The following is a 24,276-nucleotide window of genomic DNA, read 5'->3' as shown; positions in this document are numbered from 1 at the left end:
ACGCATATGAAAGAAACAAAAGCAATTTCCAAGCTCAGCTTACCGACCAGCCTGCGACCAACCGAATAGACGCAGTGATGGTGAACCTTGGCACCCCAGATGTTTTGGAACCATATTTCCCATGATGTTCATGCTCTCTGCAGTATAGTTGAGCATCATGGGAAATGTAGTTCATCCCCCAAAACATCTGGGGTGCCAAGGTTCGCCATCACTGCCATAGACCAACCATATGCGTTGCCTTTCCAATGCTCCTTGCTGCAGGGACCAGTTACAGGTGAGGGCAGCACCCACTTTTTTGTACTATGAATTCGGTTGCCAATGAACGCATACGGTTGGTCAGTTCAGTTGGTCAGTAAGTTGAGCTTGGAAATTTCTTTGGTTATTTTTTTCCAGGGTCGGATCTTGTCTGGGCAGCTTGAGGGTCTCTCTGATTGGATAGAATCAGAAACCAATGTTTGGATCGGTCATCACACTGCTGCTGGTGCTGACCGATCGATCCAATTGTGTGTGTGTGGCCATCAACAAGTTGACCGAAGGGAGCCCATCTGGCCAATGTAAATCCAGTCTGTGACAACCTGCAGGGAAGTTGATCTGAAATGTCATTAAAGTGATACATTGTGTCAACAATGACTCAGATCAGGTGGTGTGTGTTTTCCGGGCAGGGGACGGCAATCCTCATCATCAGCTGGGATTCCAGAGCCTGATAATTCGGGACATCCCCAGCTCAGGTCACTGAAACCTCCCAACATGGCAGATATTCCCGAAAAGATCACTTCTGTAAAATAATACTCCTAGCGGAGAGGGGGGTGTCTGGACTCTCTGCATTAGAACAATACATGTTGCCATAGCTATCATTCTGTAAAATGTAACAATAATGTATCATTCTCCGCCATTTCTGGTGTTCTATCAGAATACCATTACCCATCAGGTGTCTGTTAGCCATGTTCGGGATGCCATTAAGAATCAATGGCACTGTAAGCACAATGCTCCCTTTTTTTTTTTTTTGCGCATTTCTAGGAATCCGCAGGTATGAATAGGGCCTTACAGATGTGTATGTAGACCAGGGTTTCTCAACCAGGTTCCTCCAGAGGTTTGCTAAGGGGTTCCTCCAGAGGTTTGCTAAGGGGTTCCTCCAGAGGTTTGCTAAGGGGTTCCTCCAGAGGTTTGCTAAGGGGTTCCTCCAGAGGTTTGCTAAGGGGTTCCTCCAGAGGTTTGCTAAGGGGTTCCTCCAGAGGTTTGCTAAGGGGTTCCTCCAGAGGTTTGCTAAGGGGTTCCTCCAGAGGTTTGCTAAGGGGTTCCTCCAGAGGTTTGCTAAGGGGTTCCTCGAGCAATGGGCAATTTCTGGTATGAATAGGGCCTTACAGATGTGTATGTAGACCAGGGTTTCTCAACCAGGGTTCCTCCAGAGGTTGGCTTAGGGGTTTCCTCCAGAGGTTTGCTGGGGGGTTTCCTCCAGAGGTTTGCTGGGGGGTTTCCTCCAGAGGTTTGCTGGGGGGTTTCCTCCAGAGGTTTGCTGGGGGGTTTCCTCCAGAGGTTTGCTGGGGGGTTTCCTCCAGAGGTTTGCTGGGGGGTTTCCTCCAGAGGTTTGCTGGGGGGTTTCCTCCAGAGGTTTGCTGGGGGGTTTCCTCCAGAGGTTGGCTTAGGGGTTCCTTGAGCAATGGGCAATTTCTGCCTCTCAGATAAGTTCCCAATGACACCATTGTTCCTTTTAGCTATCTGTAAGGGGGGTAATTCTTCCCAATGATGAGAAGAGTAAGGAGCATTCTTCCCACTGACTGTCACACTAATGTGTCAGGAGTTGTAGATTTTTAATTTTTAGCCGGGGTTCCCCAAGACCAGAAATTTATTTCAAGGGTTCCTCTGTGTTGAAAAGGTTGAGAGAGGCTGATGTAGATGTTACCTTTCAACTCAAAATTTCTTTACATCCGAAATATTTCCGTATTCAGAACAACCCGGCGATTACCAGACGACATCAAGTTCCTCCACCCCAAACTCGCTTATCCAGAAAAAAGGAAAAAGCCCCCCAGGGGTTTTCAGGCAGCGAATTAAATTGGACTATGGATATGTAAAAATATTCATCTTTATTCAAAAAATATTAAAATACTCATTGTGGAAATCAAGACTTAAAATATGAGCTTTGGTTACAGATGTATATCCGTCATATTGAATATCACAAACAGATAAAAAAAAACAATGGACAGTGATCAAAGAATCACACCCAATATAGTGGACCCCAACGCGTTTCGACCATGCGATAAGGTCTTCCTCGGGGTATGGGATGTCATATAAGTGATGGATGACTGTTAGCCAAAGAGCACTTCCATAAATAAAACGTCCTCCCAGGAGGGAGATCCTCCCATAGCCCCACAGGGGTGGATAGGACACACTAGCTTACAGGGAGTCACAATTATGGCTCAACATGAAGGAGCGAGACACATGTCTGTGACCGGATATAAGTGGTGGTATCCAGTAATACTCAAGATGTAATGCTATATGTGGTAAGAGACATGTATCTATAGACAATCTAGGAGCATAAGAAGCAACCCCTCACTGACCAGCGTTCCAACTGCCAGTGCTTTCTGCCCTGGTGTGCAGTAATGGAACAGGAAGGGGACATCCCCAAAATTTACCCACGAAGTTGGGAGCATGAAATTGTCCAAAATGTCTTGGTATGCTGACACCTTAAGAGTTCCCTTCACTGGAACTAAGGGTTCTGAGAGGCAGAAATTGCCCATTGCTCAAGGAACCCCTAAGCCAACCTCTGGAGGAACCCCTAAGCCAACCTCTGGAGGAACCCCTAAGCCAACCTCTGGAGGAACCCCTAAGCCAACCTCTGGAGCAGCCCAACACCTGAAAAACAACCCCACACCATAATCCCCCCCCCCCCCCCCCCCCATTAAATGATTTGGACCAGTCCACAAAGCAAGGTCCACAAAGACATGGATGAGCGAGTTTGGGGTGGAGAAACTTGACTGTCCTGACCTCAACCCGATAGAACACCTTTGGGATGAATTAAAGCGGAGGCTGCGATCCAGGCCTTCTCCCCAACATCAGTGCCTGACCTCACAAATGCGCTTCTGGAAGAATGGTCAAACATTCCCATAGACACTCCTAAACCTTGTGCACGGCCTTCCCAGAAGAGTTGAAGCTGTTATAGCTGTAAAGGGTGGGCCAACTCAATATTGAACCCTACGGACTAAGACTGGGATGCCATTAAAGTTCATGTGTGTGTAAAGGCAGGCGTCCCAATACTTTTGGCAATATAGTGTATAAATCAGAAAAAAAACCTTACTCCCCAAAAAAGGGGCAGGAACAGGTTAATGGGACTCTTTATGTGCCAATGAGAAAGCACACGTGTGTGGGCCAACCCAATATTGAACCCTACAGACTAAGACTGGGATGCCATTAGAGTTCATGTGTGTGTAAAGGCAGGCGTCCCAATACTTTTGACAATACAGTGTGGAAAGAGCGAGAGATGCTTTCAATGGGACTGCTTCTAGCATATAATTGTCGGGAACCCCCGCTGGGTAATTGGCGTCGGCTCCATTGGGGTCTAAAAGGAAATTCCTGAAGATTGATGGCGTAGAATTGTCAGCCCCTCCTATGCAAAACGCCAATCATTCTATTCTTATGTTAATCGGTTGGTCAGATGGGCCATTGTTCCCTGTCCTAGGATACAAGGGGGGCAAACACTTCATTTGTACTTTATTATTATTTTCAGTACCAGCAGGGGGGATCCTTTCACCTCCTTCAACTCCTTATCTACAGGGGCAGTTTTTACTTTTTTTGCACAACCTTAAAATTAGCATTTTGTCCCTAGAAATGACTGTAATCCTGGAGGCCCTGGAGAATAAAATGGTGGTAGTTGCAATTTTCTGCCACATGATATTTTGTGCAGCTATTTATTTGGGGGTCTATTAGACCCCCAATGTTTCCCCCTACAGCTATTCAAGCACAGATTATTTATTCTTGAATAGCTGCATCCTTGGCTATACTTATTTGGATGTCTTTTAGCTCATAGACCTCATGTGATTGTACAGGTCACAGAACAAAATATGTGTGTGTGTCTGGCTGGATGTGGATTTTCTTTCTGCTTTGTACAATGTGTGTGCTCCCCCCCCCCCCCCCCCCATTCTGCACTCACTATTAATATCCATGTAGTGACAAGTGTCACAGAGCTCATACGTCTCTCTTGTATTTCAGGGTCCCGGCAAGGGACACGAGCGGATTCCGAAGCCAGCGATGATGAAGCAGCCAGCGACGTCCTCAGTCACTGCAGCAGTGCGAGCGAGACTGTTAGCGTGGCGGAGGAGGGGTCAGGTGAGTGTATAGGACATCAGAAATGGGGAAAACGTGCCAGAACTTTTTCTGTTTTTGTTGAATTCTGTGTTGACTTAACTGCAATCGCCCTCAGTCTGTCCTTGGATGACATCATCCTCTGCACAGCGGCTGATTGAGTGTCTCTGATATGAGGGCAGGCAGGGTGCAAGGGTGAGTGCCACGGATTTTGGACCGGCTTATTACATATGCATTGAAATGTGAGAACAGTTTGAGTCCCCATCTCCCCTCTCCCCCCTGGAGTCGCCAGTCTCCCCATTTCCCCCCCCCTCTCCCCCCTGGAGTCGCCAGTCTCCCCATTCCCCCCCCCCCCCCGGAGTCGCCAGTCTCCCCATTCCCCCCCCCCCCCGGAGTCGCCAGTCTCCCCATTCCCCCCCCCCCCGGAGTCGCCAGTCTCCCCATTCCCCCCCCCCCCGGAGTCGCCAGTCTCCCCATTCCCCCCCCCCCCCGGAGTCGCCAGTCTCCCCATTCCCCCCCCCCCCCGGAGTCGCCAGTCTCCCCATTCCCCCCCCCCCCGGAGTCGCCAGTCTCCCCCTTTATCCCCCTGGAGTCGCCAGTCTCCCCCTTTATCCCCCTGGAGTCGCCAGTCTCCCCCTTTATCCCCCTGGAGTCGCCAGTCTCCCCCTTTATCCCCCTGGAGTCGCCAGTCTCCCCATATACTGCTGGCAATCGGCAAGTGGTTAAGGTAAATATTCTAATAATAATCACAGAATGTCTGGTTGCTCATGTGATTTCAAGCTTAGGACCCCAGTTATAAGTCCACTCAGGATAATGTCGGCCATCTTTTTCCCCTGGCCCCCCCCCCCTCCGGAGACCCTAGCAGTCCGTTCTCCAGTTCCTTCCCCAGAGTCCCCAGCAGCCCATTTCCCAGCCCCCCCCACTGGAGTGCATTGTAGAACATGAGAGGCGAGTGTTAGCCTTCTGGCTACTTTTTAAATACTCTAATAATAACCAATCACAGAATGTCTGGTTGCTCTTGTGATCTCAAGCTTAGGACCCCAGTTATAAGTCCACTCAGGATAATGTCGGCCATCTTGTCCCCCTGGAGTCTTTCCACCCCCCCCCCCCCTCTGAGTCCCCAGCAGCCCATTTCCCAGATTCCTAACCCCCCCCCCCCCGAGTGCATTGTAGAACAGGAGAGGCAAGTGTTAGCACTTAGGCTATTTTTTTTATTTTTTCTAATAGTTACTAGGTAAATACTATAATAACCAATCACAGAATGTCTGGTTGCTCATGTGATCTCAAGCTTAGGACCCAATTGATCCACTCAGAATAACGTCGGCCATCTTGTGTTTGCTTCTCCATCAGGCAGCGATGCGTTGGACTTGCAGTCCTGCCAGGAGCAGCGGGAAGATAAGCTGAAAGAAGATATAGACAATCTGCTGGACAGGAGGTGATAAAGCGGCAGGAGGGGGGAGGTGACAGGAGGGTGCCACAATGAGACCTCCAGCTGACACTTTTTACTTTTCTCCCACAGTGTGAAGACGAGGCTTACAGCACTGGGGAACCTGCGTCTCGCCCTGTCCTCCCAGGTCCTTGGAGATTTCTTGCTGGAGAGGAGAGTGACGCTCACAGACGCTCTAGAACGTTGTCTGAAGAAAGGTATGTACACCCAGCTCTGGCTGGGATCAGCTGACAATATGGCTGCCGCTATCGCCATGTGACCATTTCTGCCCATCTCATTCTGCAGGTAAGGAGGAGGAGCAATCTCTGGCCGCGGCATTGCTGTCCCTTCTCTGCATCCAGCTGGGATCCGGCTCCGAGGGCGAAGAAGTCTTCCACAGTGTAAAGAACCTTCTGATCAGCATCCTGACAGACTCCAGCTCTGGAGCATCCGCCCGACAAAGCGTGAGTCTAGGATAGAAGGGTTTAGCCAGGGGATGGTGCTCTGAAATTTTGAGGTGGGGAACCGTTGCTGGGACAATAGAGGAGTTCTACTTAACCACTTCAGCTCCGGAAGGTTTTACCCCCTTAGTGACCAGGCCATTTTTTGCGATTCGGCACTGCATTGCTTTAACTGACAACTGGGTGGTCGTGCAACGCCTTACCCAAATAAAATTGATGTCCTTTTTTCCCACAAATAGAGCTTTCTTTTGGTGGTACTTAACCACTTGCCGACTGCCTAACAACTATTTACGTCAGCAGTCAGCCCCTCACAGGCAAAGTGACGTAGATCTACGTCGCTAGCCTGTGAGGTTCTAGGGAGCGAGCGCGCGCCACCGGAAGCGTGCTCCCGCTCGCTCCAGGAACCCCCCCCCCGCGCATGTGAGCGGCGGACCCGATGTCCGCCGCTCACTCGCGATCGTCGGTTACACTGGGAGAAAGGCAGGTGGCTAATGTAAACAAAGCCGTCTGTCATTCTCCCCTGTGTAACAGCAGAGATCATACGATCCTGCTATGTAGGACCGTAGATCTCTGCTGTTACATGAAAAGCCACATCCAATCACAGTTAGAATCACGCCCCTAGGGATACACTTAACCCCTCCTTCTCAAATAATGTTAACCCCTTCCCTGCCAGTCTTTTTTTACAGTAACAGTGCATATGTATAGCACTGATTACTGTAGTAATGTCACTGGTACCCCCAAAAGTGTCAGTCAAGGGTCCGATCTGTCCGTCGCAATGTTGCAGTCCCGCAAAAAAAATCGCAGATCGCGGCCATTACTCGTTAAAAAAATAATAAAAAAATTAAAATGACAAAAATCTTTCCCTTTGTTAGTAAACGCAATAACTTTTGCGCAAACCAATCAAAATACGCTTTTTGCGATTTGTTTTAGCAAACATAGGTAGCAGAAAACAAATTGGCCTAAAATGTTAAATTTTGATTTTTACATTTTTTTTTCTGGGGAATTTCATATAAAAAAATGTGAAAAATATTGTTATTTTTGCAAAATTGTCCTTTTTTTGTTTATAGCGCATGATCAAAAAATCGCACAGGTGATCAAATACCACCAAAAGAAAGCTCTGTTTGTGGGGAAAAAAAGACGTCCAATTTCATTTGGGTACAGTTTCGCACGACCGCGAAATTGTCCGTTAAAGTCACGCAGTGCCAAATCGCAAAATAGGCCCTGGTCCAGAAGGGGGTAAAATCTTCCGGGGCTTAAGTGGTTAATCACCTGTGCAATCTTTTTTTTTTTTTCTTTTAGTGCTAAAAAAAAAAAAAAGCGTCAATTTTGAAAAAACACCAATATTTTCTACTTTCTGCTATAAAACATTCCCAATAAAAAAAATAAAAAAAAACCAAATTTTTTTTTATTAGTTTAGGCCAATTTTGTATTCTGCTACATATTTTTGTTAAAAAAAAAATCACAAAAAGCGTATACCGTATTTATCGGCGTATAACACGCACCTTCATTTTAATGCCGGTTCACATTTATGCAATCACAGAGATCGCATGTAATTCGGAGCGCACTGCTCCTAAAATTACATGCGATGTCTGTGTGGTGCAAATTCAGCCATACAGTTTGTATGGCTGAATTCGCACCACGATCGCACTGAACACGCACAGGACCCTTCCATCATCCAGATATCTCCACTCAAAGTCCAGGACGTTATATGACCTCCTACGGGCAGGAAGTGGTAATACGGTTGCTTGCACTCGACCTACTAATCAGTGCATGTATTTGGTACAACTCTTCCCATTTATACTGGTGTAATAGAACAGAATACTTTATATGTGAATGGTTCCACCACCTTAGACTCCATGACAAATAGTACACTCCCTTCCCTCCCCCATATAGTTCTGGATATCGCAGGACATTTTGTCTCTTGTATGGGGGACCTGATTTCCTCATTGCCAGAAAAATCGTGTCGTTGCTGCGTCGCAGAACTGTAGTCGGAGTAAGATCTCTGGCTAAGCCCAACTAAGCTGTCCTGGCAGGACATTCATTCAGGATTTGTACGTCGGCCTTTGCAGCCGAGGAAAGGCTCCCGCCAATAAAATGTCCTCAACCCATCCTGCAGCTGTTTTTCTTCAGCTGGTAGATTCTGACGTTTCATTTGTTGATTCGTATCTCTAGTGCAGCCTTTCCCAACCTTTACCTTGGAGGAACCCTGGAAATGACTTCCTGGTCTCTGGGAACCCTATTCATTACTATATCCCACATGGACATTACTGTGAACGGTCACCTGATTTATAGAAATAAGGAGGGTGCTTTGTGCATTTGAATTATTTTAAGTATTGAATGAATAAACCATAATACTGCAGGGAAAGGAAACGGTCAGTGAAAACTGGTTTTCCAATTGGTGCTCCATATGGTTTTGCACAGAGCAGCCCAGATCCTGCTCTACTTGGGTCCCCTGTTGGCGCTCCTGGCCCCTCCCTCCTGCCAAGGGCCCTCATAGCAAGCAGCTTGTTATGGGGGCATCCAAGCAGGCTCATTCCCGAGCCGCTGCGCCGTCCGTCCATTCAGTGTGGCTTGGCCCCACCCCCACTCTCTCTCCTCATTGGCTTACTGGCTGTGATTGACAGTAGTGGGAGCCAATGGCCAATGTTTTAGCCAATGAGGTGGCAGAGAGCCCATTGGTCTTGTGCACATCTCTGGTTCAACATGGAGCTCAGGTAAGAATTTTGAGGGGCTGCTGCACACAGGTTTTTTACCTTTGTATAGGCTTGAAGTTTTTTTTTACCTTCATGCCTTCTATGTATAACCACTTGTGGTCAGTGGAGAGGGGCTTCCTTAGATGGTTATTGGGAGAGGGGATGAATGCTCCTTACATTGGGGGTCAGTGGGAAGAATGTCTCTTCCATTGGTGGTCAGTGGGAAGAATGTCTCTTCCATTGGTGGTCAGTGGGAAGAATGTCTCTTCCATTGGTGGTCGGTGGGAAGAATGTCTCTTCCATTGGTGGTCGGTGGGAAGAATGTGCCTTCCATGGGTGGTCGGTGGGAAGAATGTGCCTTCCATTGGGTGGTCGCTGGGAAGAATGTGCCTTCCATTGGGTGGTCGCTGGGAAGAATGTGCCTTCCATTGGGTGGTCGCTGGGAAGAATGTGCCTTCCATTGGGTGGTCGCTGGGAAGAATGTGCCTTCCATTGGGTGGTCGCTGGGAAGAATGTGCCTTCCATTGGGTGGTCGCTGGGAAGAATGTGCCTTCCATTGGGTGGTCGCTGGGAAGAATGTGCCTTCCATTGGGTGGTCGCTGGGAAGAATGTGCCTTCCATTGGGTGGTCGCTGGGAAGAATGTGCCTTCCATTGGGTGGTCGCTGGGAAGAATGTGCCTTCCATTGGGTGGTCGCTGGGAAGAATGTGCCTTCCATTGGGTGGTCGCTGGGAAGAATGTGCCTTCCATTGGGTGGTCGCTGGGAAGAATGTGCCTTCCATTGGGTGGTCGCTGGGAAGAATGTGCCTTCCATTGGGTGGTCGCTGGGAAGAATGTGCCTTCCATTGGGTGGTCGCTGGGAAGAATGTGCCTTCCATTGGGTGGTCGCTGGGAAGAATGTGCCTTCCATTGGGTGGTCGCTGGGAAGAATGTGCCTTCCATTGGGTGGTCGCTGGGAAGAATGTGCCTTCCATTGGGTGGTCGCTGGGAAGAATGTGCCTTCCATTGGGTGGTCGCTGGGAAGAAGGCGCCTTCCATTGGGTGGTCGCTGGGAAGAAGGCGCCTTCCATTGGGTGGTCGCTGGGAAGAAGGCGCCTTCCATTGGGTGGTCGGTGGGAAGAAGGTGCCTTCCATTGGGTGGTCGGTGGGAAGAAGGCGCCTTCCATTGGGTGGTCGGTGGGAAGAAGGCGCCTTCCATTGGGTGGTCGCTGGGAAGAAGGCGCCTTCCATTGGGTGGTCGCTGGGAAGAATGTCCCTTCCATTGGGTGGTCGGTGGGAAGAAGGCGCCTTCCATTGGGTGGTCGGTGGGAAGAAGGCGCCTTCCATTGGGTGGTCGGTGGGAAGAAGGCGCCTTCCATTGGGTGGTCGGTGGGAAAAGTGCCCCTTAAGAATAGGTAAAATGATCATAGGTGTCGGTGGTACTTGTCTAAAAGATGAAGCTTGCTGATTGCTTTAGGAACTGTGATCAGAACCCTGATTAGGAACGGCTGCTTTATAAAATATTGCAGACAAGTGTTTTTTTTTTTTTCTCCTGTCCAGTTATTTCCGATTAAAATATTGTTCCCTGATGTACCATTTTCCTGTTTTCTTGCAGTGTGCCGCCGCGCTGGGGATTTGCTGTTACATCGCTGCTACAGATGACGAGGTAGGGTGTTCTATTCATACATCGGTGACTGTTCTAAGCTCACAGCTTCTTGTATAGAGCGGTGAAGTGGGGGGAAAGGAGGGCGGTGTGACTCATCTCCGTCTCTCCCGCAGGACTTGGCTTCCAGTCTCAACTGTCTGGAGGGCATCTTCACCTTGTTGTATTCTGAGAACAGCAGTCCGGCCAATCTACAAGGCCTGGTGTGTTGTGCCATTCAGTCCTGGGCGCTGCTGCTGACCATCTGCCCTGCCAGCCGGATACAGAAGGCGCTGGAAAGGTGAGCGGTAAATTTTATTAGGGAGAGTGTCCAGTATGTATTTGCAAGTTTGAACCAATCACAGAAAAACACTCAAACCGTTTCTATAGCTGTCAGTAAAAACACAATTGGACTGACAGGTTCCTGAATTCTGCAACTTTGCCCATTTAAATTTTCTTATCCTTATCAGGTGACTGTGTGGGCTGTAAGTGGCAATTTATTCCTCAGCATTGCATCCTGGGAGGGAGCACACCTGCACCCGCACGGCTGGTAAATTGGGACGAGCAGCCCCATGTTTGTGCAGCCGCTGCATTCCCATAAACCTGAATAGACTGCATGTAGCACCTGGCAGCTCCGGTTGCTAAAATTGGAACTTTTCTTTCTCAATCTGACTATTTTTAGTTCAATCTTTGTTTATTGAAAAAGAGCAAAAACTTTTGTTTTTACAGCACATAGGAAAGGGCAAGAACAAAAGAGAACATACAGATAAGTCAAACACGGTATACAGCAGTAGTCAGCAATAGGTGCATGCCTTAAAGTAAAACCTCCAGATCCACGAGGGCCTGATTGGGAATTGGTGGCAAAAGAGAACCTATCATAGCCCAGAAGGGTATATGTCAGCTGTGTCAGAAAAACAAAACAAAACACAACAATAATATGAAACTCGCTACAGAAGATATTGAAACAAGAGAGGTGATCAAGTATTGAAGTCAGTGGTTTATAACAAGGCACTGTGCTGGGTAAGTTCCAGAAAAAGATTAGAGCTGCTCAGAACCTGGTCCTCAGGCTGCCTCAATCTTGAAACTTGTACTCATACTTTGCATCCACTATGGCTAGGCTTTGCTGCCCTCTACGACCGGGGCGGTCGACCAAACACCGTAAACACAAAACAAAGAAAGGGCGCACCAGCCTAGTGCATTATCCTCAGCAAGTTTATTGATAATAAAAGGATAAAAATCAGCTACTCACAAACATGCGTGAAGTCAAGTATTTCAATTCCAAAAGCAGCATTTTTACAGGAGTCCAATATCTCATAGAAGTGGAGGGCTGACGCATTTCAAGGCCAAGCCTCTTCCTCAGAGCCTGGAGGCCACGACTAAGTCTATGGCTTAAATATGGTAGACTAGGCCTCCACATGACCCTCAGAGATGTGGGAGGAGATACCACCCATATGGGCGTGGCTACATAGTTAATTGCCCAAAACATAGCAGATTTTAATTGATAAGCCCTATAGATCCACTGCTTGTATATTAGCCAATCAACATCACATTCCTGACACATTTTAAGTTGTGCATTAAAAATGATACTGTGAGAGGAGGAGGAGTTGGTCTGTGCCGCAATGACTGAGTATTCTATGTGAGGTTGCACTATTTATAATGTATAATTTTTAATGCACAACTTAAAATGTGTCAGGAAGGTGATGTTGATTGGCTAGAGCTCTGTCCTGTGTCTCTGCCCGACGACAAGTGGGTGCCAGCGGACATCCATTGGCCGGCACCTGCTGACTGGCGGCGCGCTCCCCCTATGCGGAAGTGCAGAATTCTGTGTGTATATATATATATATATATATATATATATATATATATATATATATATATATATATATATATATATATATATATATATGTATGTGTGTGTAATAAAAATCTTTATATATATAATTGTGTGTGTGTATGTATATATATATATATATATATATATATATATATATATATATATATATATATATATATATATATATATATGTGTGTGTATATATTGTACATACATGACTCTGCACAGAACGGGCTGCCCTGTAACGGCAAATCTGCTATAGGTCGGTTGTGAGCTGGTTAAGCGCACCCTCCTGCCTGCATTCCTAAGCTAAGGGCAAATAGATTCCAGGAAGTAAATGCTACATTATCTGCCCTTACTCAAGATGGCTGTGGTCCACTATGGATGTTTAACCGTGGCAAAAAGTTTTTTAAAAAAGACACCAATATTAATTTTTACAAATTCTGCTGCTTCAGTGTTTGTAGATCTTTTTGTCAGATGTTACTATGGTATACTGAAGTGTATAATTCCAAACATTTCAGAAGTGTCAAAGACTTTTATTGACCATTACATGAAGTTTATGCAAAGAGTCAACATTTGCAGTGTTGACCCTTCTTTTTCATGACCCCTGCAATTGGCCCTGGCATGCCGTCAACTTCGGGGCCACATCCTGACTGATGGCAGCCTATGCTTGCATAATCAATGCTTGGAGTTTGTCAGAATTGGTGGGGGGGGGGGGGGGGGTTATTCACCCACCTCTTGGATTGACCACAAGTTCTCAATGAGGTCTGGGGAGTTTCGTGGCCATGGACCCAAAGTTTTGATGTTTTGTTCCTCAAGCCACTTAGTTATCACTTTTGCTTTATGGTAAGGTGCTCCATCATGCTGGAAAAGGCATTGTTCCTCACCAAACTGTTCTTGGATGGTTGGGAGAAGTTGCTCTCGAAGGATGTTTTTGTACCATTCTTTATTCATGACGGTTTCCTTAGGCAAAATTTGCAGTCTGCTGCTTCGGTGTTCGTAGATCTTTTTGTCAGATGTTACTATGGTATACGGAAGGATAATTCCAAACATTTCAGAAGTGTCAAAGACTTTTATTGACAATTACATGAAGTTTATGCAAATAGTCAACATTTGCAGTGTTGACCCTTCTTTTTCAAGACCCCTGCAATTGGCCCTGGCATGCCGTCAACTTCAGGGCCACATCCTGACTGATGGCCGCCCATTATTGCATAGTCAATGCTTGGAGTTTGTCAGAATTTGTGGGGTGGGGGGGGGGGGGGGGGGGGTTTGTTCACCCAACTCGTGGGGATTGACCAAAAGCTCTCAATGAGGTCTGGGGAGTTTCCCAATGTTTTGTTCCCCCAAGCCACTTATCACTTTTGCTTTACAGCAAGGTTCTCCATCATGCTGTAAAAGGCATTGTTCCTCACCAAACTGTTCTTGGATGGTTGGGAGAAGTTGCTCTCGGAGGAACTTCTCCCAACTTCTGGGCCACATCCTGACTGATGGCGGCCCATTCTTGCATAATCAATGCTTGGAGTTTGTCAGAATTTGTGGGGGGTTTTTGTTCACCCAACTCTTGGATTGACCACAAGTTCTCAATGAGGTCTGGGGAGTTTCGTGGCCATGGACCCAAAATTTCAATGTTTTTTGTTCCCCCAAGCCACTTATTTATCAATTTTGCCTTATGGCAAGGTTCTCCATCATGTTGGAAAAGGCATTGTTCTTCACCAAACTGTTCTTGGATGGTTGGGAGAAGTTGCTCTCGGAGGATGTTTTTGTACCATTCTTTATTCATGGCGGTGTTCTTAGGCAAAGTTGTGAGTGAGCCAACCCCCTTGTCTGAGAAGCAACCCCACACATGAATGGTCTCAGGATGCAGGACACAGGACTGATGGTAGAGTTCACCTTTTCTTCTCTGGACAAGGTTTTTTCTGGATGCCCCAAAACAATGGAAAAGGGGTTTGATCAGAGAAAATTACTTTCCCCCCAGTCCTCAGCAGTCCAATCCCGGTACCTTTTGCAGAATATCAGTCTGTCCCTGATGTTTTTCCTGGAGAGAAGTGGCTTCTTTGCTGCCCTTCTTGACACCAGGCCATCACCCAAAAGTCTTCTCCTCACTATGCGAACAGATGTACTCACACCGGCCTGCTGCCATTCCTGAGCAAGCTCTGCACTGGTGGTGCCCCAATCATTTGTTGGAGATAGTCACCTGCCGGACTTTCTCGGGCGCCCTAAAGCCTTCTTCACAAAATCAGTGGGAATTTCTTTAGGGTAATAAAGTAACTTTTATGGCAGAGAATGGGTTTGCTATTGATTTATAAAAAAGAATAGAGGTGACCAGCGCTATGGAGTGTGCGGTGATAGTGAATAAATAGGTGTAAGCAGCCAACAACCAAACCCTGAGGGGTTAAAAGTCAAATGAAAGTGCAAAAGAAGTTGATGCGGCGCTACCTATAAGTGATCAAGTGTCGGGGTGAAATTCTATGTAAACTTCATAAAATAAACTCCATAAAGGGGAGTGACTCCAATAGAATATAATAAAATAAACTAAGTGCGGTACACGTATCAATCCAATCGGATCGGTTGGATCTTACTGTGTGTGGTAAAACTTGTGCAAAAGGTGCTGTTGTGCAAATAAACAAATTCCAAATTAAGTGATGAATTTATTCCAATACTATTATTTGCAGTGCAGAAACTAATAAATAGTGTATGATTACTGTAAACAAGATAGTGTCCAAAAGGGGAATTCCTGGTGGTATAGTGGTGAAAGTGTAAGGCAACTCCCAATAATAGATAAAAGGTTGCAATCACCCTTGTAACCACTGGGTGTCGCACCACATATACAACCTGTTAGTGTGGTAGGCAGGTTGGTGTATATCCCGGGGGTTCCTCTCCTCGACCCAGCAGGCACAGGCTGGCGGTTTCACATAAAGGAAAGAGCGGGGAGCCCCATGATGCAGTATATATTAATACGCAATAGAAAAGATAGTAGTGACTCACGGTGAGGCTGCCTCAGATCAGTATAGAGCGTTCGCCGGGAAGCTTCCACGTTCCACGGCTGGAAAGTCCGAAACCGGAAGTGACGTTATGACGCAATGGACTCCGCCCTACGCGTTTCGTCAGAGGACGTCTGCTGGAGCGGCCTCTGACGAAACGTGTAGGGCGGAGTCCATTGCGTCATAACGTCACTTCCGGTTTCGGACTTTCCAGCCGTGGAACGTGGAAGCTTCCCGGTGAACGCTCTATACTGATCCGAGGCAGCCTCACCGTGAGTCACTACTATCTTTTCTATTGCGTATTAATATATACTGCATCATGGGGCTCCCCTCCCTTTCCTTTATGTGAAACCGCCAGCCTGTGCCTGCTGGGTCGAGGAGAGGAACCCCCGGGATATACACCAACCTGCCTACCACACTAACAGGTTGTATATGTGGTGCGACACCCAGTGGTTACAAGGGTGATTGCAACCTTTTATCTATTATTGGGAGTTGCCTTACACTTTCACCACTATACCACCAGGAATTCCCCTTTTGGACACTATCTTGTTTACAGTAATCATACACTATTTATTAGTTTCTGCACTGCAAATAATAGTATTGGAATAAATTCATCACTTACTTTGGAATTTGTTTATTTATTTATTTGCACAACAGCACCTTTTGCACAAGTTTTACCACACACAGTAAGATCCAACCGATCCGATTGGATTGATACGTGTACCGCACTTAGTTTATTTTATTATATTCTATTGGTGTCACTCCCCTTTTTTATGGAGTTTATTTTATGAAGTTTACATATAATTTCACCCCGACACTTGATCACTTATAGGTAGCGCCGCATCAACTTCTTTTGCACTTTTATTTGCTATTGGTTTGACCACTCTTCATAACCTTCTGAAGAATATGCAAATTGCCATCATAAAAACCAAGGCAGCAGACTTTGTGAAAATAATATTCGTGTCATTCTCAAAACTTTTGGCCACAGCTGTAAGCTCCCATGTAGATAAGGCCTTAATGTGCCCCTTTGTCTAAAGTTTTTCCTGAGAAATAGGGCCTATGAACAATCTTCGATGTGCATAAACTATCAATATATGGCTCATGTAAAGATATGGCTGAACACTAGGCACAACGTAATCCTTGGTTTGCATTGAATCCTTGATAGGAACCTATAGAGAACTATGAAGCCCGCCATTGCTGTGCGCTCCTGGAAATGCTCTAAGGTCTTTAGCACTTTTTGTTGATGTATGATTTTTGCATATGTTAAAAAATGTCTGTATGTCCATCTTGGTCACATGACACCTCTGTCTCTTAGCCACCTCCCGTACTTCTCCGGAGTCCTGTCCAGCGAGAACGTCAGCCTGCGCATCGCCGGCGGAGAAAGCCTCGCCCTTCTGTATGAGCTGGGACGCGATTTGGAGGTAAAATACGTTCATAGATGAAACCCCTCCCCCAATGCCCCCTCTTTTCTTTTTTTGGCATGTTTTCAATTATCGTTCTGTCCATCTTTAGGAGGACTTTGAGTACGAGGATGTGGACACTCTGTGTGTAACGCTGAAAGCATTAGCCACCGACAGCAACAAATACCGGGCGAAAACCGACCGCCGCAAACAGCGCTCAATCTTCCGAGATGTCCTGCACTACATTGAGGTGAGAAGCGATCAAGATAAAAAATTAAATCTGGCTTCTTTAAAAGTTCTTTTGGATATTGTGCCGAGGCTCTTGTAGTGTCACATGGAAAGCTTTGGATAGATGGTGAAAATGCAGTTTGGCTAAATTAGGCTGCACTCCAGAACCATGCCCACTTTTCACCCTTCACTCCCTTTTCCCATGGACAGTAAAGCTTTTTTTTTGTATGTTTTTCCTAATGTGTGTGTGTGTGTGGGGGGGGGCGATCAAAGCAGGTAGGGCACATCACACCTGACTTGTTTCCGAGGAGGATTTATAATTTATATTACCCAGGATTCCATGGAAATTCATTGACGCTGCTGGCTGTGCATGCCTTCATTGCTTAGGGCTGTTCATTGGCTGTGGGTGAATTGGTAGGGCTGGTCACTGGCTGTGGGTTACTTGGAGGGCATTGCTTAGGGCTGGTCACTGGCTCTGGCGGGCATTGCATAGGGCTGGTCACTGGCTGTGGGTTAGGTGACGGGCATGGCAATGGGCTGGTCACTGGCTGTGGCGGGCATGGTAATGGGCTGGTCACTGACTGGCAGGCATTGCTTAGAGCTGGTCACTGGCTGTGGGCTAGATGGCGGGCATGGCTTAGGTCTGGTCACTGGCTGTGGGCTAGGTGGTGGGCATGGCTTAGGGCTGGTCACTGGCTGTGGGCTAGGTGGTGGGCATGGCTTAGGGCTGGTCACTGGCTGTGGCGGGCATGGCTTAGGGCTGGTCACTGGCTGTGACGGGCATGGCTTAGGGCTGGTCACTGGCTGTGGCGGCCATGGCTTAGGGCTGGTCACTGGCTGTGGCGGGCATGGCTTAGGGCTGGTCACTGGCTGTGGCGGGCATGGCTTAGGGCTGGTCACTGGCTGTGGCGGGCATGGCTTAGGGCTGGTCACTGGCTGTGGCGGGCATGGCTTAGGGCTGGTCACTGGCTGTGGTGGGCATGGCTTAGGGCTGGTCACTGGCTGTGGCGGGCATGGCTTAGGGCTGGTCACTGGCATGGCTTAGGGCTGGTCACTGGCATGGCTTAGGGCTGGTCACTGGCATGGCTTAGGGCTGGTCACTGGCATGGCTTAGGGCTGGTCACTGGCATGGCTTAGGGCTGGTCACTGGCATGGCTTAGGGCTGGTCACTGGCATGGCTTAGGGCTGGTCACTGGCATGGCTTAGGGCTGGTCACTGGCATGGCTTAGGGCTGGTCACTGGCATGGCTTAGGGCTGGTAACTGGCTGTGGGTTAGGTTGCAGGCATGGCTTGGGGCTGGCCACTGGCTGAGGTTGCGGGTGTGGCATCGGGCTGGTCACTAGCTATGGGGACAATTGACGGGCATTAGGACTGTTCACTGGCTGTGAGTGGGACAACGGGCATTGGTTAGGGCTGGTTGCGGGAGCACCATACCCACTCACAGAAGGAAGCAGTGACATCACACGCGTCCTGAGAGATTTTTCCAGATGACAACTGCGGCGCCCATTATTGGAAACAGGAAGTTAGGAGAAATGAAGGATATGAGGCACCTGCTTGAGGGAACAGAACAAAGGTCAAAACAGATAAAATCCTGTTCTGATGAGATTTATTTCTCCTCGCTGAAGTTCAGCTTTAATTCCATAAAATAATGCAAGCAATGTATAAGGTACATGACCTCATAGCAGCCAATCAAATTCCACCGTAGTTAAGTTTAGACCGACCAGAGGAAGGAAAGATTTCTGATTTGATTGCTGTATGTCTTCTTGATAAACGTCTTTATTGTCTGCAGGGTGGGGAGTTCCACGAGGAAACGATAAAGTTCGGTTTGGAAGTCATGTATGTGGACACTTGGGTGCGTAGGAGAACGTACAACGTCTTCAAGGAAATGCTGGGCTCTGGAATTCGCTTTCACTTACAGGTAACACCGCTATGTCCCCAAACTGCATAAAAGGCAGCACACAAACACTAAATCCGTTCCCAACAGTTAAATGCATAACTTCTCTCTCTCATCAGCACAATGAAGTTCTGCGAGACATCTTCTCTCTGGGGGCCCCACTCATCCTGGACGCTGCCGCAATCAAAGCAAATAAAATCTCCCGGGTAGAAAAGGTGAGAACAAAGCCTGAGCACTGTACGTTACTCTGTGGTTGCCCTGGGCACTATACATTCTACTTTGATTGGCCGAGACACTAGACGGAGGGTCGGCAATCTATCAATCAGGATCTACCCATCGATCGTGGGTAGATCGGGTTTCTATGCCAACCCCTGGAACCTGGACAGGAGGGGTGGCATTAACTAGAACCGATCCCCCTGTATTTTCCTCCCGTAGCAGCTGCAAGCCGGCTGTTCCTCCTCTCACTCCGGAATTCAGCTGCTGCAGGAGGAAAATACAGGGGATCAGTTCCAGTAAATGCCATCCCTTCTGCTGCCCAGCCCCCCCCCCCCCATGTCATTTACTGAACCCTTCCTTTCCTGAATAAACACAATGATTGATTAGTACCAATCACTCACTGTGTTCTTTCACAACTGAAGCATAGGAAACACAGTTTGTGAATGAACAGGGAAACCGTATGGAGCTTTTCCTGTTCAGTGCAGCTGAGGCTGCAGAGATGAGGATTGAAGACTGTCCTCCATCTCATTTCTGTTTCTCAAAATGAGGCCCTAGGGCAGTGTTGGTGAACCTTGGCACCTCAGATGTTTTGGAACTGCATTTGCCATGATGTTCAACTACACCGCCGAGAGCGTCATGGGAAATGTAGTTCTAAAACATTTGGGGTGCCAAGGTTCACCATCACTGCCCTAGGGGGTCTGGTTGGACCCCTGACATTTCACTGAAGCCCCTCAGGCGGTAAGGTCCGATGCGGCTCAGGAGCCGCTCGATCCTTATTCCAGGGAGCTGGAGGGGACGCCCCCTCCCACGGTTCTGCCCAGGTCTCCCGTCCCAACGGGAGACCCGAGCAACCAGGCGACACGTCCGCCGGCTGGTTGGAGTCCTGATCAAAGGCGGATGCGGGCTCGATCAGGTCTCTGATGACATAACCCGGAGGCGGTGTCCATTACGTCACGTCCGGGTTACTCAGCTGCTAAAGGGGCCGAATTTAAAAACTGACTGTATTCAAAAATGCTGTTTTCGGCATTTTGAGTACATTGAAGTGTAGTGGAGGGGTTTGGGGTCTTTTAGACCCCGGATCCCTCCATAAAGAGTACCTGTCACTGCATATTGCTGTCACAAGGGATGTTTACATTACCTGTGACCGCAATAAAAGTGATCAGATTTATTATTTTTATTTTTTTAAAACCTGTGCTAAAATTTAAAAAAATAAATAAAATAGGAAAAAAAATTTGAACCGCCGCCATGAGCTCGCGCATGAAAGAAAACTTATAAGGAAGTTGCACCCACAAATGAAATCGCTGTTCAAGCCACACATGTGAGGTATCGCCGCAATTGCAAGAGCAATAATAAAAAAATAAATAAAGAGCTATTCTGTAACTCTAAACTGGTAACCGTTAAAAAATTTTAAAGCGTTGCCTGTGGAGATGTTCATTGACCGTTGTTTGTCGCCATTCTGCGGCTGTGCACAATTTTAAACCGTAACATTTTGGTTATCCATTTACTCAGCGTGACATCATCTTTCACAATATACAAAAAAAACTTTACTGTTTAGATTTTTTTAAATGCAGTGAAATGTAATTTTTCCCAAAAAATGGCGCTTGAAAGACCGTGTGACAAAAAATATTGCAATGACCGCCATTTTATTCTCCAGAGTCTTCTAGAAAATATATATCATGTTTTGGGGTTCTAAGTGATTTTATAGCAAAAAATAGTGATTTTAACTTGTAAACAACATGTGTCAGAAATGGGCTCGGTCCTTAAGTGGTTTAAATCAGGCTTGTCCAACCTGCGTCCCGGAACCGCAGGCAATGCCGCCCACTGCTCCCTGACCATTTCTTTTTTTGCTGGGGAGGAAGGAAGTCGGGTCGGGGGCACGGCCACAGCAACTTCCAACTAACGGTAGGCAGAGACTGCCTCTGGGGGGGGAGGGGGCGAGCATGTGCAGTGTTTCTGACTCCTGCGACCAATGACCACTTCAAATCACTGAAGTGGTCGTGGTGGTTAGAGTTTTACTTTATTATCTCTCAGAAGAAGTAAGCCTCTGTATACTGATTCCATTTCATTTTATAATACTCTAGTTGTGTTAAATTAGTGCGGGGGGGGGGGGGGCGCAGCAGCATTTTATTACTTGTATACCTTAACCACTTAAGCCACGGAAGATTTTACCCCCTTCCTGACCAGGGGGTATTTTGCGATTCGGCACTGCGTGACTTTAACGGACAATTGCGCGGTCGTGCGTTGCCGTACCCAAACTAATTTGACGTCCTTTTTTTCCCCACAAACAGAGCTTTCTTTTGGTTGTATTTGATCACCTGTGCGATTTTTTTTTTTTTTTTTTTTTTTTTTTTTTTTTGATCATGCGCTATAAACAAAAAAAGTGCGTCAATTTTGCAAAAATAACAATATTTTTCACATTTTTTATGAGATTCCCCAAAAAAAATGTAAAAATAAAATTTTTTTTAACATTTTTGGCCAATTTGTTTTATGCTACATATGTTTGGTAAAAAAAAATCGCAAAAAGCGTATTTTGATTGGTTTTCGCAAAAGTTATCACGTTTACTAACAAAGGGAAAGATTTTTGTCATTTTTGTTGTTTTTTTTTTTTTTTTTTTACGAGTAATGGCGGTGATCTGCGATTTTATTTTTAAATTTTTTTTTTTGCGGTACTGCGACATTGCGGCGGACAGATCGGACCCTTGACTGACATTTTTGACACTTTTGGGGTTACCAGTGACATTACTACAGTAATCAGTGTTATACATATGCACTGTTACTGTAAAATTACACTGGCAGTGAAGGGGTTAACTTTTTTTGAGAGGGAGGGGCTGTGTGTGTCCCTAGGGGCGTGCTTCTAACTGTGATTGGCTGTGGCTTGAGGTGTAGGAACGGTGATCAACGGTCCTACATAGTAGAACCGTATGATCACTGTTTCTACACAGGGGAGAATGACAGGCGGCTTGTTTACATCAGCCGCCTGCCTTTCTCCCTCTGCACCGACGATCGCCGAGTGACCGGCAGACATCGGGTCCGCCGGTCACACGCGCGGGGGGGTCCGTGACTACGCGGGAGCGCACCTCCGGCGGCGCAAGCTCGCTCCCCAGAGCCTCACAGGCTAGTGACGTGTATGTATACGCCACTTTGCCTGTGAGGGGCTGACCGCCGCAGTATATGTACTTGCGGCGGTCGGCAAGTGGTTAACTATAGTATATATTTTATATGCGGCCCGAGAAAATTTCTCTACACTCAATGTGGCCCAGAGAAGCCAAAAGGTTGGACACCCATGGTTTAAATTGTAAAAGTTTCCTGAACGAACACAATGAGTGATTGGTACCGATCACTCACTGTATTCTTTCATAACTGAAGCATAGTAGACACAGTTTGTGAATGAACAGGGAGATTGTGTGGAAAAAAAATAATAAAAAAAAATAACTAAAAATAAATTGTAAACAATTAATAAAATTGTAAAAAAAAAAAAAAAAAACAGACACAGTCCTCTGCACTGCTGGCACTCGTAGTCTCAATTGGAAGCCAGTGCCACAATGCAGGAGCACAATTGGTAGATGGGACCCAGTGACAAAAAGGGCCTAAACAAGGAATTTAGTGGCAGAATCACCAGGGATTAATTTAATGAAAGCTGCAGATTTCCAAAGATTTAAAATGAACATTTAATTGTTTCTGATGTGCTAAAATCCATAGAATATTTAAATTGCATGGCCACTGCTGCTTATAACCTTGCACGTGTATAAGTGATCTGTAATTGGTTTAATTGTTTAAAAAATTTTTTTTTTTTTTTCCAACCCCCCCCCCTCAGCATATGTTCAACTCCGCCGCGTTCAAAGCGAGAACTAAAGCCATGAGCCGTGTGAGGGACAAAAGAGCGGACGTCCTATAGTCACCCACCATCACCCTTTTCATCCTGTACCAGCCACTGTACCCGAGCCCCTCCCGAGTTCTGGGGAGCCCCCCCCCATTAAAGACTTGCATATATATATTTAGTATCAATTTTATTACCAGCTGGTGAACTTGAAGAGCTTCGCACTGACCTGAACTCTTCAGCGAGAGAGGTGAGACTTGGCTACGAAGCACAGACCGACCCAAGAGTTTTAATTAAAACTTTATTATTTTTTTTTTTTTTTTTTATGTGAAGGCGGACACTACAGCATCTGATTGGCCCCTCAATGTGGTGCTTTTTTATATTTCCACTCCTATCAGCGCACCAGGGACTGACGCCAATGCTTCAGCAGTTCATGCGCATCCTCGGGTGTGGGAGGTCGTTCCTTACATCAGAGTGAGGCATGCAGAGATATTGGTTGGATTTTTCAACCTTATACAACGAAAGAAGTACGGGGGGGGGGGGGGGGGAGATTATTTTAACGGGGACATTTTTGCTTTTTAACATGATGTAGGTCTTCTTCTGATGCTAAATGTATTATATAAGTTATTGATGGACTTTTGATGAAAAATTTTATGGACTGTTGTAACCGCTGTGACTGTGTTTGAATCCCAACGCGGAAGTGGCGGTTAGTCGTCATTTCCCTTAAGACAAGGTTTTTAGCGCCATCTACTTCCAGCACAGGTACTGCATGAAGGCAATTCTTAAACTTTAGACCTATTTTAGTAAGAGTTCAGGATTCTAATACTGGAAACGTTTTTGTGGAATTTGGAGGGGGGGGGGGGGGTTAAGAAAACCCAATTTTGAAGTCTGAAAAAGGGTGTGAACAGGGATGGGTTGGGGTTGTGTGGTCCAGCCCATTTACAATCAGTGCAAGGAGGACAGCAGTGATGTCCCATGATGTCACTGCGCACATCAGGGTTCATGTGAATTCAATTGGTGGACCTGGAGCTGTGCCAGTGATGCTTAGAAAAGCAAAGTGGCAGCTGGGAGTGGGATCTCAGCTGCATAAGAAGGTTGGGCATGCACCAGGGGGCAGTGGGACACAGTTTGCCATCATTATTTGAGCATACAGGCATGTAGGGGAAGGGGATGCAGTTGACAACTTCACCCTGCTCATTGTATGGCCTTGGCCTGGCACTAGCGTGGTGCACTGCACATTGATCATATGTGGGATCACAGGGTCATGGAAGACGATTGGGCCTACTGAGAGCAGTGATGGGTCATAGTTCCTAAAAATAACACTACCAGCCCATTTTCCACAATTCCATATGGTGGTTTAGGTGCTAAGTATCCTGTGATGTTTCTTAGTAGTATTAGTTTTGCCCTTTT

The 24,276-nt window shown here is 46.8% G+C and overlaps 1 protein-coding gene across 1 annotated transcript in view; it reads left to right on the top strand.

Annotated features, from left to right (window-relative positions):
- Window positions 1–23,568, top strand: part of IFRD2 (interferon related developmental regulator 2) — a 24,288-nt gene extending 720 nt beyond the window's left edge. The window contains exons 2-12 of the mRNA XM_082264938.1: window positions 4,204–4,320; window positions 5,647–5,731; window positions 5,816–5,940; window positions 6,029–6,186; window positions 10,470–10,520; window positions 10,634–10,797; window positions 16,627–16,732; window positions 16,824–16,961; window positions 18,729–18,857; window positions 18,953–19,048; window positions 22,864–23,568. Coding sequence (XP_082121064.1) covers window positions 4,204–4,320; window positions 5,647–5,731; window positions 5,816–5,940; window positions 6,029–6,186; window positions 10,470–10,520; window positions 10,634–10,797; window positions 16,627–16,732; window positions 16,824–16,961; window positions 18,729–18,857; window positions 18,953–19,048; window positions 22,864–22,944 — 1,250 coding nt within the window. The 3' untranslated portion in view covers window positions 22,945–23,568. The remainder of the gene's footprint in view (window positions 1–4,203; window positions 4,321–5,646; window positions 5,732–5,815; window positions 5,941–6,028; window positions 6,187–10,469; window positions 10,521–10,633; window positions 10,798–16,626; window positions 16,733–16,823; window positions 16,962–18,728; window positions 18,858–18,952; window positions 19,049–22,863) is intronic.
- The last annotated feature ends 708 nt before the right edge of the window (window positions 23,569–24,276 follow it).

This window comes from Pelophylax lessonae, assembly GCF_965119305.1.
Source record: "Pelophylax lessonae genome assembly, chromosome: 8".
Taxonomy (NCBI): domain Eukaryota; kingdom Metazoa; phylum Chordata; class Amphibia; order Anura; family Ranidae; genus Pelophylax; species Pelophylax lessonae.
Note: the sequence above shows the minus strand (reverse complement) of the source record. Positions and strands in the feature narration are given on the sequence as shown.